The 13683-nt window shown below is 42.7% G+C and overlaps 1 protein-coding gene across 1 annotated transcript in view; it reads left to right on the top strand.

Annotated features, from left to right (window-relative positions):
• The window catches only part of LOC124622603 (esterase B1-like), a 91630-nt gene extending 79672 nt beyond the window's left edge, over window positions 1–11958 (top strand). The window contains exons 8-10 of the mRNA XM_047148363.1: window positions 2505–2628; window positions 10735–10861; window positions 11732–11958. Coding sequence (XP_047004319.1) covers window positions 2505–2628; window positions 10735–10861; window positions 11732–11879 — 399 coding nt within the window. The 3' untranslated portion in view covers window positions 11880–11958. The remainder of the gene's footprint in view (window positions 1–2504; window positions 2629–10734; window positions 10862–11731) is intronic.
• Window positions 11959–13683: the final 1725 nt, after the last annotated feature.

Genomic DNA, 13683 nt, shown 5'->3' with positions numbered 1-13683 from the left:
TGTTGGGAAGGGCCCCAATCTGTTTGTTTTTTTTTTTTCCTATCTTTCGGAGATCGTTCAATGGTACCGCTAGTTGGGCAAAATTTGGCACAAATATTCGGGAGTAATTGACCATTCCGCATTGACATTTTTAGGATTGGGACACGAAAGGATGTTGGAAGTGCATCGCCATTCTGTCATGCAGTGAAACATCTTGTAGTAAGATCGGTAGAACATTACGTAGGATATCAGCATACAATGCACCATTTAGACTGCCATCGATATAATGGGGGCCAATTATCCTTCCTCCCATAATGCCGCATCATACATAACCCGTCAAGGTCGCCGATGTTCCACTTGTCGCAGCCATCGTAGATTTTCCGTTGCCCAGTAATGCATATTATGCCGCTTTACGTTACCGCTTTTTGTGAATGACGCTTCGCCACTAAATAGAAAGCGTGCAAAAAACCTGTCATCGTCCCGTAATTTCTCTTGTGCCCAGTGGCAGAACTATACACGACGTTCAAAGTCGTCGCGATGCAATTCCTGGTGCATAGAAACACGGCACGGGTGAAATCGATGTTGATGTAGCATTCTCAACACCGACGTTTTTGAGATTCCCGATTCTCGCACAATTTGTCTGCTACTGGTGTGCGGATTAGCCGCAACAGCAGCTAAAACACCTACTTGGGCATCATCATTTGATGCAGGTCGTGGCTGAAGTTTCACATGTGGCTGAACACTTCCTGTCTCCTTAAATAACGTAACTATCCAGCGAACGGTCCGGACATTTGGATGATGTCGTCCAGGATACCGAGCATCATACAGAGCACACCCCCGTTGGGCATTATGATCACAACAGCCATACATCAACACGGTCTCGACCTTTTCCGCAATTGATAAACAGTCCATTTTAACACGAGTAATGTATCACGAAGCAAATACCGTCCGCATTCGCGGTATGTTACGTGATACCACGTACTTATACGTTTGTGACCATTACAGCGCCATCTATCACAAAGCGAAAAAAGTGGTCCAACTAAAACATTCATATTTCTTTACGTACCACACCAATATGTAACAATAAATGGGGGTTCCTATTTAAAAAACGCAGCTGATATCCGTTTGACCTGTGGCAGCGCCATCTAGTGGGCCAACCATAGCGCCATCTTGCTTCCCCCCTTCCAGCTAGACGAGATTTGTTCTTTGTAGTTTTTTCGTTTGATACTTATTTCGTGCGTTATTTGGCCCGTTCACTATCAATGGACCACCCTGTATATTGTTAAACAAACTGGTTGTGTGAAAAGAAAGATATATTGGAGGGCCTTACCTTCCAATTTTTCCTTAATTCCAGGAAGTACCATGTATCACTATATAAGAAGAAAGATACGACACTATTTACTCCAGATTCCACCGGGGTGAGTGGACGTCGCCACCGCCCCCCTCTCACACTCCCCCTGCGGATCCAAATGGCTGCACATTTTTCAATACAAGATACTGAGATTTCATTTAAGGGTTGTCCTGACAGGTGATTAAAGTCAGATGAAATAATTAGGTACATGTATACATGTGAAATCTGTTTTCAGTTTCATTTATTACTGTAGCACCCAAGCGCAGTTTCTTCGCTCCGTCTTTCTATATACAAAGCGACAAACAATTCACACATCCATTATTTCCCACCCACACGAGGCTTACTCGAGAATTAATTTTTATTTACACACCAAATCCTATCAAATGATGTGGGGACCAACAAATGTATTCCCTCCATCTTGTCTGATTGCTTCCTGAGTTGTCGTGAGCCTCTGAACTATTCTCAGTCAGCATGTATCGGCAAAAGCATATTTGCTTCATCGGTCACCCGCTGAACTTAAGAGATCCTATAAGACTGTTGCGAAATAGCAGAAAACTTCAGCTGATAAACACGACCAGATTGTGAAGGCAGCAGTTGTGTAATACAAGCAAACTGTTGCCGCGTAAATCATTTTAGCGATAGACGTTTGTCCTGTAGTCGTTGTTTCTTTGTGATGATACTTGCATGAATTACACTGTAGAAATAGCACTGTGAAGAACATGTGTGCTTACAGTCGTGGGTCGAGGCAAAGCCTTCTTTTCATAGATGGTGAATAATTCCTGAATTATCTTTCTTTCTTTTTTTCCTGGAAATTTAGGCCTATCTCGTCACATTCTCATACGGCCCAGATTTGAGGGAAAACCATGGTCGCGAATTCACTGAACATTATACTTCAAGTACTCTGAAGTCTGCGTTTCCACAACAATATTGTAAAAGTGCACAGTTTGTTGCAGGATAATTTTCCAACATCATCGACTTAGTGAAGCTGAACGGTTCAATAGTTATTGCATCATTCCTGTGTTACTTCCTTTACCTTCAAACAATAACTTTTCGACACCTTTACACCATCTTATTAATGAGCTAATGGGATACAACATTAAAAAAACAGCAGAAAATGATAATAGCAGAAATTCTTCACTTGGTAGTGGTATTTTTCTTTGTTGTTTGTTTACAGATGTATTCTGATATGGGCTTCATACAGCCAGCTGAAGAACTAGCCAGGATTGTGGCAAATACCAGTGACCTACCTGTCTATTTGTATTACTTCGACTATGATGGCTACGGTGCCACAGAATACGGTAAGTATTGCCAGGAAATACTTTTTTCAACCACAAATTACACATAATTTTACGATAGTACAATGTATGCAAGAGTTTTCAAGCTATAGTGATTTAACAGTATTTTGGAATACTCCTTGGATGGATTTCGATATGGATACGACGTACTAGGGAAAATTAATATGAAAAACAAAATAGCAAAATATGAATCGAAATAAAAATATTGAGAGAATATTATTCAGCTTCAGGAGGTTTTAGTCACAGTTTCAGAAGTAGTCGGAGAAAAAGAACAAACCTACGGAATAGCAGACACGGACGAAATATTACACGCTAAGATATTATGGGCTGTACAACTTTTAGGGAAATGAGCTAACGCGACAAAAGTAGCTCTACGATGAAAAGATGTCCTCTGACTGATAATGTTTCAAGAATTGGCAGAACCAACAGAAGAAAAACAAAGATAAGATGAGAAGGAAAGGGATATGATGATGATGAATAATAACGATGTTGTGGTGACAGAGAGATGCGAGAATATCATATAAAAAATACCTGAGACAAGGGTGTGTTTCTCCGCGCTATAGCTTCCCTTACTTACAAGGGAACCTTCCCATCGCATCCCCCTCAGATTAAGTTATAAGTTGGCACAGTGGATAGGCCTTGAAAAACTGAACACAGATCAATCGAGAAAACAGGAAGAAGTTGTGTGGAACTATGAAAAAAAATACGCAAAATATAAAAACTGAGTAGTCCATGCGCAAGATACGCAACATAAAGGAGAGTGTGACCTCAGGAGCGCCGTGGTCCCGTGGTTAGCGTGAGCAGCTGCGGGACGAGAAGTACTTAGTTCAAGTCTTCTCTCGAGTGAAAAGTTTAATCTCCTATTTTCAGACAATTATTATCCGTCCGTCCGTCCGTCCGATGGATTTGACGGTCTACACACGGAAAAATTTGAAAACGTTGAAAACATATGTTTTGATAGAGCACAGGGAAAACAGTGAGACTGTGAAACTGTTGCATTCATTTGCTGCAGTTTATGTGAAAAACTCTTATATTTTTATCACTTTTTTGGGAGTGATTATCACATTCACAAGAAAACCTAAATCGGGCAAGGTAGAAGAATCTTTTTACCCACTCGCCAAGTGTACAAGTTAGGTGGGTCGACAACATATTCCTGTCATGTGACGCACATGCCGTCACCAGTGTTGTATAGAATATATCAGACGTGTTTTCCTGTGGAGGAATCGGTTGACTTATGACCTTGCGATCAAATATTTTCGGTTCCCATTGGAGAGGCACGTCCTTTCGTCTACTAATCGCACGGTTTTGCGGTGCGGTCGCAAAACACAGACACTAAACTTATTACAGTTAACAGAGACGTCATTGAACGAACGGACAGATCATAACTTGGAAAAATAAAAACAGTGAACTTTTCACACGACGGAAGACTTGAACCAAGGACCTCTCGTTCCGCAGCTGCTCACGCTAACCACGGAACCACGGCGCTCCTCAGTTCAGATTATCCTTGATGTTGCTTATGTTGCGCATGGACTACTCAGTTTGTATATTTTGCTTATTTTTCCATCGTTCCACACAACTTCTTCCTGTTTTCTCGATTCATCTGTGTTCAATTTTTCAAGGCCTATCTACTGTGCCAACCTATAACTAAATCTGAGGGGGTGCGATAGGGAGGTTCCCTTGTTAGTGTTGCTTTCCGAAGTACCAGAAAATCACTGATGACAGTCGGTGATCATGAGACCAAGGAAGTGAGGTCCATAAATCAAGGAATGACTGTAAACATAACATGGAGATCATCCATGTTGCCCCAGTCACAGCTCCAACGAGTTGTCAGTACAGCTGTGCGCCTGCTTAAAGATATAACATGAAACATTCAAAGGCATAAGCGAACAAACGGGCTGACCCTCAAATGTGAAAGCTCAGAGATAAGCGTAGCCATCTGTTGCTGGGTACGGGAACTATCACAATTCACACTGGTCTCACCCCTGAGTGATATTAAGGGGTGAGATCAATGTTAATTTTGATACTTCCTGTACCCAGCAACAGATGGCAGCACTTATCCGTAAGTTTTTATAATTGACGTTTAACCCGTTTTTCTGCGGATGTCTTCATTTTCGAAGGTGATGTTGATTGGAACTCCTTCGTCAGACTTTAGATGTATAATAACCACTTCTTCCTTCTAGAATATGCTGTCATCTTCAAAGCTGAGAAACAGTTCTCGAATGGATGATAATATTACTTAGCGTTTTACAAAAAAGCCTTTCAATCTTAATAGCGGCTAAGAAACGCCGAGACTGGCGACAGACATGCACCTGTTTAAATGCTACCCTACCTATCAACTCATCCAAGTTCTGGTCAGCCTTCCGTCGCCTTACCGGAACTAAACCCTCTCCCTACTATCCTCTTCTCCATGATAATCACCCCTTCCCTGACACCCTTAGTAAGGCCAATCACTTTGCCTCCTACCTCTCCGATGTATTTTCCATCTCGATGATACCCAGTTCGATTACTCCCTCTTCCCCGATGTCCGCGATCGAACTGACACCTCTGTCCCTCCCCTCTCACCTGGTTTCCAGTACTTGGACAACACTGTACACACGGAACTCAATGCCCCTATCACTACACAGGATCTCATTGCTACACTCCGCACAAAACGCAACACCGCTTCTGGTCACGATCGTGTCACCTATCGTCACCTTCGTGACGCTCCTGTCTCTTTCCTCTCCACCCTGGCCAGGCAATACAATGTAATCCTGTCCACCAATTACTACCCCGACCTGTGGAAAACCTCCCATATCCTGATGTTCCTTAAACTCGGCAAACCGCCGTCCGCCGTCTCGTCCTACCATCCCATCAGCCTTACCTCGGTCTTCAGTAAGGTCCTGGAATCTCTCTTCACCCGTCGCATCCACCAGCATCTCCGCCAGCACCGCCTCCTTCCCGTTACCCAGTGTGGCTTTCGGTCGTCCTTCTCTTCCGACGACCTTCTCCTTCACCTCACTCATCTCCTTTCCGACCAGCTTAATTCCCGTCGGTCCGCAATCTTCCTCTCCCTAGACCTTGAACGAGCTTATGACCGCGCATGGCATTCCGGTCTCCTCTTCAAGCTCCAAACCTTCGTCCTTCCCATTAACTACGTCCGTCTGATCGGCTCCTTTCTCTCCCACCGTCCTTTCTACGTCACCATCCATAACACAGACTCCTACACCTTTTCCCCATCCGCCGGTGTGCCCCAAGGCTACGTCCTCTCCCACCTTCTGTACCTTTTGTATAAGGCGGACATGCCGCCGCCGTCACCCCCTGTCCACCTTCTCCAGTTTGCCAATGATACCGCCTTCCTTGCCCTTGCCCCCACCCTGCAGCGCTCCCAACACCTTCTCCAATCCCATCTTGACCGGTTCACTGCTTGGTGCAACCAGTGGTTGCTCAAGGTCAATCCCTCCAAAACCCAGGCGATCATTGTAGGCAAAACCACCCCTTCCTTCCGCCTCCTTGATTTCTATCTCACCATCTATGGCCGTCCTATCGCCCTCACTCCCACCCTTAAGTACCTTGGCGTCACCCTCGACCGTCGCCTCTCCTGGACTCCTCCGGACAATCCAAGCCAAGGCACGCTCCCGACTCCGTCTCCTCAAGCTCCTTTCCGGCCGTACGTGGGGTCTGGACTCCTCCACCATCCTCCACACCTATAAATCCCTCATCCGCCCTATCCTTTGTTACACCCATCTGGCCTGGATCTCTATCCCCTCTACCTTTTATAAATCCCTTCAAATCCTTGAACGCCATGCTCTCCGCCTCGCCTATCGCATCCGTCAGCCCTCCCCCACGCGGATCCTGTACGATCTCATCCCCTTCCCCCACCTCCTCCTTTTCCTTGAAAGAATACGGATCCTGTACACCTCCCGCAAACTCGATCCTCCTCATCTGCTTATCTCACCCATCCTCTCCCACCCCCACCCGCTGCTGCACCTGTATTCCCATGTACCACCCGGTCTCCATCTCTCCACCCTCCTTACCCTCTCCCAAGGTGGCTTCCGCCAGCTCCCCATCCCTGATGATGCCCTCCTCCCCTCAATCTACCCCTCCTATCAACTTTGATCCTCCCCTCCTCCCACCCCCACTTCCTGTGTCCTTTCCTTTAGGCACCCTCCCTCCCATCTCTTTCCTTTTCCTCGTCCCCTCCCTCCACCCCTCTTCCCCCGGGCTTCCCCACCCCCTTCCTTCCTTCCCCTTATCTCCCCTGCCCATGGCATCTGCTCTCCCTTCTCCCTCTCTCATACCCCCTCCTCCTCTCTTGGCAGGTCCCCGGACTCGTACACGGTTAGTGAACATTTGCGTGCCGGAGATCAACGCCTCGTGTTCTGTGTGTGCCGTCGTTTTGTGCTTAAGTGGTTCAGTGTTATTGGTTTTGTGCACCTACATTCACGTGTAACAATTTTCGTCTTTGTATGTGTCCAAGTGTCTGAACGAATTTTATCTTGGACTCTACGCCCGTGAACGGCTCCATGTATTTTAAGAAGTGTTTATCTCCGTTTATATGTCCACCGTATTTTTTTTCTCTAAATGTCTTCATTTGTATCTTTTGTGTTTCTCTGAGGCCCAAGAGCGGCGTAGTATGCTGCTGCTGGCCTGCCTGTACACAGGTTTCAAAATAACAATGAAGAAAAAAAAGTCTTAATACATCTTACAATTACTAATAAAATAAACATATAATTTCCAACTAAGTAGATGAATAAATCAGACAGTCGTTCTGTATTTCTGCTAAAATATGAGCACAAAAAGAATCGGACACAGCAAACGCAATCAAAAACTTAACATCTGAGGTCATCAGTCAGCTAGAACTTAGAACTACTTCAACCTATTAACCTAAGGACATCACACACATCCATGACCGAGGCAGGATTCGAACCTGCGACCGTAGCAGTCGCGCGGTTCCGTACTGAGTCGCCTAGAACCGCTCGGCCACCGCGGCCGTCACAAACGCAATCAGTTGAGAATAAAGACAGGCAGGAAGGCTGTGTATAAAACACAATACGGAAGAGCACATGGCACAGAAAAATGAAGGAAACAGAGCTTCAACAGTTGTGATGGGTCAGACGTCTGAGCACGGCTATAGATGGTGGAGGCTGCTGATTTTATTTGTTGCGTGACTGAAGAAATTGGGGAGGCTCTTTGATATTAAATACGTCAAGCAAGTTTCCATGCTTTGTTTTCATTATATTTGCCCGTCAGAAAGAGGGAGGAGGACCGGACGGACTTATGTGGTGGCACTTCAGCCATGCATGTTCGTATAACATGAAGTGTAATAACCACAAATAAAAGCTTTTTATTAATGCAGGGGTGGTCTATGTAGCGGTTAACGACTTCTGAAACTTGGGAGCCGGTTCTGTAGCGGTTTGGTGAGAATGTAGCACGAAAATAGACGTAGAAGTGTGGTATTGACTGGGAGCTGATGTGGGAGTAATCAGAAAGTATGTACTACGCAAATTCTCAGAATTAGAATCTATCCGGCCATATTTTATAGGGAACTGAATGCAGTGGGGAGGGGCACAATGTGTGTGATAGAATGGATATGGGATTGCACAAAGATATCTGTTTTGGGAGAAAAGGAAGTGGGAACCATTTAGGGAGTATGGCATTTAGATAAAATGCAAAACTGGTGGACAGCTGAATTTTTTGGAGAATATTGGGCTCTAGGACTTATGTGCTTCAGGACTTCGGTAGCAGTGTAGAAGATAGTGGGACCTAGATGTAACCATTTAGTCAGATATATTGGTCAGAGTGGGTCCAGGTGATTTCTTAGTGGAATACTGTATTGATGGAGCCGATGAGCCGATGGGTGCTGTTAATTCAAGTGTATCACGAGGATACATTATCTTATATTTTAGGTGGGTCGTGTTACAGTATGGGATTACAGCAGGTTAGCACATCATTGCAGGCAAGAGGGTAGGGTTTAAAACCGTTCTAGTTTAAATAGTCAGTAACACATTTTTTGCAGTAGTATTCTTGGACTCGAGATGGGGAAGCTTCTAAAAAGTCTAAGTTAATATAATGGTGAGTGAATTATTTGGAGAAAAAACTTAACGTTCGGAAAGAGGTTTTCGGATCTTTGGTCTGTGTGCATGCAGGGGGGGGGGGGGGGGAGGAGGAGGGAGATTGTAGTGTGCGTAGAGACCAATAGTTTCGGCAGCAAATTTACAAAGTAAGAAGGTATGAAAAACACGATTTGAGGGTTTGATGAGCATGGAATCTTCAAGGAGTGTGGTTTAAGGTACGATCCGTTTAGGAAAATGCTTTTTTAATCGGAAATATTTTGTGTTCAGAAAATTTGTGTTATACTATCATGATACAAATGAACGTTTTGGAGCTTACAAATGGGCGAATTATGATTAACACAAAATAAGTGCTAAAAGTACTGAATCTACGGTGATCGACCTATGCGAAAATCAGTGACTTGCATTCCATCGAGGGCAGTGTGACAGGATGAACAAATGGAAATACTCTCGATGTCACTGTTGTTTCTCATTTTACTATACATGTTGGTACGCAGATCTGCATTTTCTGTTGTCAGGTTCGTGGTACGTTAGCAGCTGGAAGCTTTGCATCCTTTACTGAAGATTCGTGCAAAGTATTCGATGACGCGACACACTGATGGTTACAGCCATTAACAGCTCCCTGCTCTATGTCTTCAAGTAATTTAATCCACAGTCACAGAACTCAGCCATTAATATCAAGGATAAATTAAGTGTAAATCTATTATCTTAGTGGACCATCCACCGCTACGACCGTCACCTATGGATGCACCAACGTAGGTCACAATGACTTTCCTCTTCACTGTAGTCAACGCCGGAATTGTGTTGCCTCGAAGCTAACGCTCCACAAATGTAGTGTCCTTTCTCCAAGTCTTACATAATGTGACCTTTAAATTTCATATATGTCCCTGATCGGTAACTGCTATGTTTGCCCCTATTTCCTATCTTTTCATTTGCAAACTCGATTCACTCTTAATTTTTACAGAAGGTACTACAAGGCAAATTTAAAATAATTAAAAAATTAAATCAGGGCATTATAAACTCAGCCTTATGCAAAACATAATGATTTCTTTTACTATTTATCAACACGTGTTCCGATACCTGTAAGTCAACTTCTGTCCGTCTCAAATTATTTCTGTAAAATTTCATACATGGTTCACGGCTGGTTTTTTTTTTTTTGTTTTTGTTTTTTTTTTTGTTTGATGCCTACAACAGTTTTGTTTAATTTGTTTCGATGGTTCACATGAAACTACACTATCTGTGAAAATGAATTTCTTTTTATGCCTTTTATCGTTTAGAAAGCTGCAGTTCATTTTCAGAGATAATGTAGTTTTAGGTGAGTAATTCAAGCGAATGAAACAAAATGCACAGGCTAGAGCTTCTTACTTGAAACAGGAAAACAATCATGATGTTTGTATGATATTTTATAAAAGTGAATCAAAACGCACTGTAGATGATACTTACGAGAATGTGTCGAAACATTGTGTTTTTGGTCGACATAAAAGTTTTTTTGGTACGGTACTGCGTCATAATGTAAAAAACTACTGCTGCTGGAGAAAACCCAACGTTTTGGCATGAAGTGGAGTTTGAAAACGGAAATTCACTTCCTATACAACAAAAACCGTCGACAGGGGTTCCAGCCCGAACAAGACGATTCTTAACATTCAGTTACATTATCTTCATGACTGCCTAAATAATACGAAAAAGTATACTGCACACATTTACACATGTGATGATTTTTACGGTTCTTTAAACAGATTATGACAAAACTAATAGAAATGGCTGTTAAAGGAAAACTAAAATTATTTTCTTCTTGTCACTTGTTTGTTGATAACACATACACATCTGCCTCGCCAGTATACATAGATAAGATCAAAACTTGCTTAATAGTTCCAGAATGAATGCAATTAATGAGAGAAATGTTCTTCTCTCGAAATTATTCATCAGCAGTGAAATGGTAGAAGAAAAAATGCCGGACTACAACTAGAACCTTCATTTCTTACACTTAGTGAAAGCGATTATGACAATTATGTTTGTTATGAAGCAAAGGTCGTATTTTCTTCTGAGACGCCTGTTGCAGGTATGAGCCACGCAGCAGAAACGCAATACCTGTTTCTTTCATTTGGGCCAGACATGGACCCGAATTCTAATGACGGGAAGGTGATTGAGCTGCTAACAACTCTGTGGACAAATTTCGCTAAGTTCGGGTAAGTACTCCCAGACTACTAAATCTCTTAATTTTATTGCCGTAGACGTCGCGTATGAGCCTTATAATACTGGGAAGAGGATATTTCAGTATCTCAAAACGCAATGTAAATCATTTTCATGGCATAATGGTTGGTAGTCATAATGGCTTTTCTTACGTAGTAGGCTGTGAATAAGGCGCACTCAAAGAAAGTAGTCTCTCTTCCTCCCTCTCCCTCCCTCTCTCTCTCTCTCTCTCTCTCTCTCTCTCTCTCTCTCTCTCTCACACACACACACACACACACACACACACACACACACTTACGTCATTTTTTGCTGTATCTAATATATCTCAGTGATATAAATGTTTTTCCTGTATTATTTACTTTCATATAGTAACTTCCTTTGACAAAAACCTGCAAATGTAGGCCTCATTTGATTCATGGGCACATCATTCATAAAACCGGTATGTATAAATATGTACAAATGCACAGTGTATAATTTATGCAGTTAGATTTTTGAGTATTAGAAAAACCTGTGCACATTGCTCTCTCCCTTGACTTCAGTATGCTATTTTGATCTTCAGTGTACTGAAAAGTATCTGTTGACACCGCATGCAAGTGCCGGTCTTTTGAAGAAGTACATCACACCTCAGTGAATATTCGATACATTATAAAGTATGTGACGTCATTTCCATACGTTTCTCACAATTGTCATAAACATTTCACTACTGCGTGATTCTTACGCTTCTAATCACCAGTTTACTTCCGTCATTAGATCACTGAAGTAGTTGTATGTTACTGCTTATTGTTGTACTGTGCTTAGTGACAGTGGGTGCCTTTTGGAAAAGTGGTTATGTCGAGGTTTTTATTGTGGACGTTTTGTTTCCGCAGAGAGCCTACAACAGGTGGAAGTCCAGTAACTTGGGAAAAGTTCACGGCGGAAACTGCTAACTACCTGGACATGAAGCTGGAGTTTGTCACCCGGCAAGATCTCCTCAAGGAGCGTATGGACTTTTGGAAACAAATCCTTCCTCAATAAGGCACTGTCTACGTTCGCTACTGCATTGTACACTGCATATTGCCGAATGTGTGAATAAACTGCATCTCTAATGATATGTGTGCTGGTATCTGCCGACCACAAGCGGCATCAGACCATTATGCCTATTGACAGTGATGGAATATTTCTGCATAAAAAAGATATTTAGAATCAAATCTAAGTCTACATCTAGCACTTGGGAAAATCAACTCCTGGTACTTACATGTGTAGCCTGAAGTATCTCTATATTTATCATGACCATTAAGCAAGATCAACATTGGAGGTAGAAATATCTGCCTTCTCTCACTCCTTGGGACATCTGTTTTCAAAGAGATAAAGCGTAAACGACTCCATGACTCATTAAATGTTTTCCGTTGCGTCTCCCACAGTAAGCTGAGAATTTCTCTTAACAAACGCAAAACAACCTGCGATGAAAATGGCAGCTCTTGTTTTGCTATTTCCATCTACTCAACGAATCTAGTTTGCCACAGGTCCAAGACTGATTTAAAATACACAAGAACGCGAGAGAGTTTAACAAACGAATTACTTTGGCATCGTTATAATTTCCTTGTTTTGTTTTGTTTTTTCTAGGAATCACATTCTGCCTTCTCTGTAAAAGAATATACCCACAAAAGTGGGTAACTTTGTAACACGTTTAGCAGTTTTTGTAAGATAATCTTTTAAAAATATGAAGTGAGACTCTTAGATGCCACATATGTAGAATTCTATAATCTTTATCACATGAATTTGAAATTAGCTTTCTTTTGCCCTACTAGCTATTCGGAAAACGAAATATTTACTGTCACAAACTTACCCTCTCACCCGCCCCCACCACAGCTAAAAAATTTAACTTGATGTCCAAGACAAACAAAATGGAGATATATTACTCTTTCATAAAGCTGAAATGACCGGAACTACACTTACTGAAACGAAATAAGAATGAGAAAAGTAAGTGACCTGAACCAAGCAAGGTAGTTAGTCAAAACGGTTACACCTCATTTGCGTATCTGTTCAGGGAAAGCCTACGAGAAAGCGAAGCAAGTCACAACTTATTTAATACAGTATTCTATATCGAAGGTAGTTACACCAAACTATTACACACTTACTAACAAGTTCGGTGATACGAGAGAAAAGAAAAACCTAAAAAATTTAATACAATAATCGGAGGAATTTCATGCTACAATTAGAAACAAAGTTATTATGGAAAATAAAATACTCTCTCTTTCGGTAACTCAGTTACAAATGTTCTTAATTTCATTAATTTCAGTTGTCACACGTACACTATGTGATCAAAAGTATCCGGACACCCCCAAAAACATCCATTGTGCTGCCACCTACTACCAGGTACTCCATATCCAGCGACCTCAGTAGTCGTCAGACATCGTGAGAGAGCAGAATGGGGCATTCCGTGGAACTCACTGACTTCGAACGTGGACGGGTGATTAGGTGTCACTTGTGTTGTACGTCTGTACGCGAGATTTCCACACTCCTAAGCATCTCTAAGTCCACTGTTTCCGATGTGATAGTGAAGTGGAAACGTGAAAGACCGCATACAGCACAAAAGCGTAGTGACCAACCTCGTCTGTTGAGTGACAGAGATCGCCGACTGTTGAAGAGGGTCGCAATGTGTAATAGGCAGACGTCTGTTCAGACCATCATACAGGAATTCTAAATTCTATCAGGATCCAGTGCAAGTACTATGACAGTTAGGCGGGAGGTGACAAAACTTGGATTTCACGGTCGAGCGGCTGCTAATAAGCCTTTCATCACGCCGGGGCCGGCCGCGGTGGCCGAGCTGTTCTAGGCG

This window comes from Schistocerca americana, chromosome 7 (genome assembly GCF_021461395.2).
Source record: "Schistocerca americana isolate TAMUIC-IGC-003095 chromosome 7, iqSchAmer2.1, whole genome shotgun sequence".
Classification (NCBI taxonomy): domain Eukaryota; kingdom Metazoa; phylum Arthropoda; class Insecta; order Orthoptera; family Acrididae; genus Schistocerca; species Schistocerca americana.
This window is presented reverse-complemented; position numbering and strand designations above follow the sequence as displayed.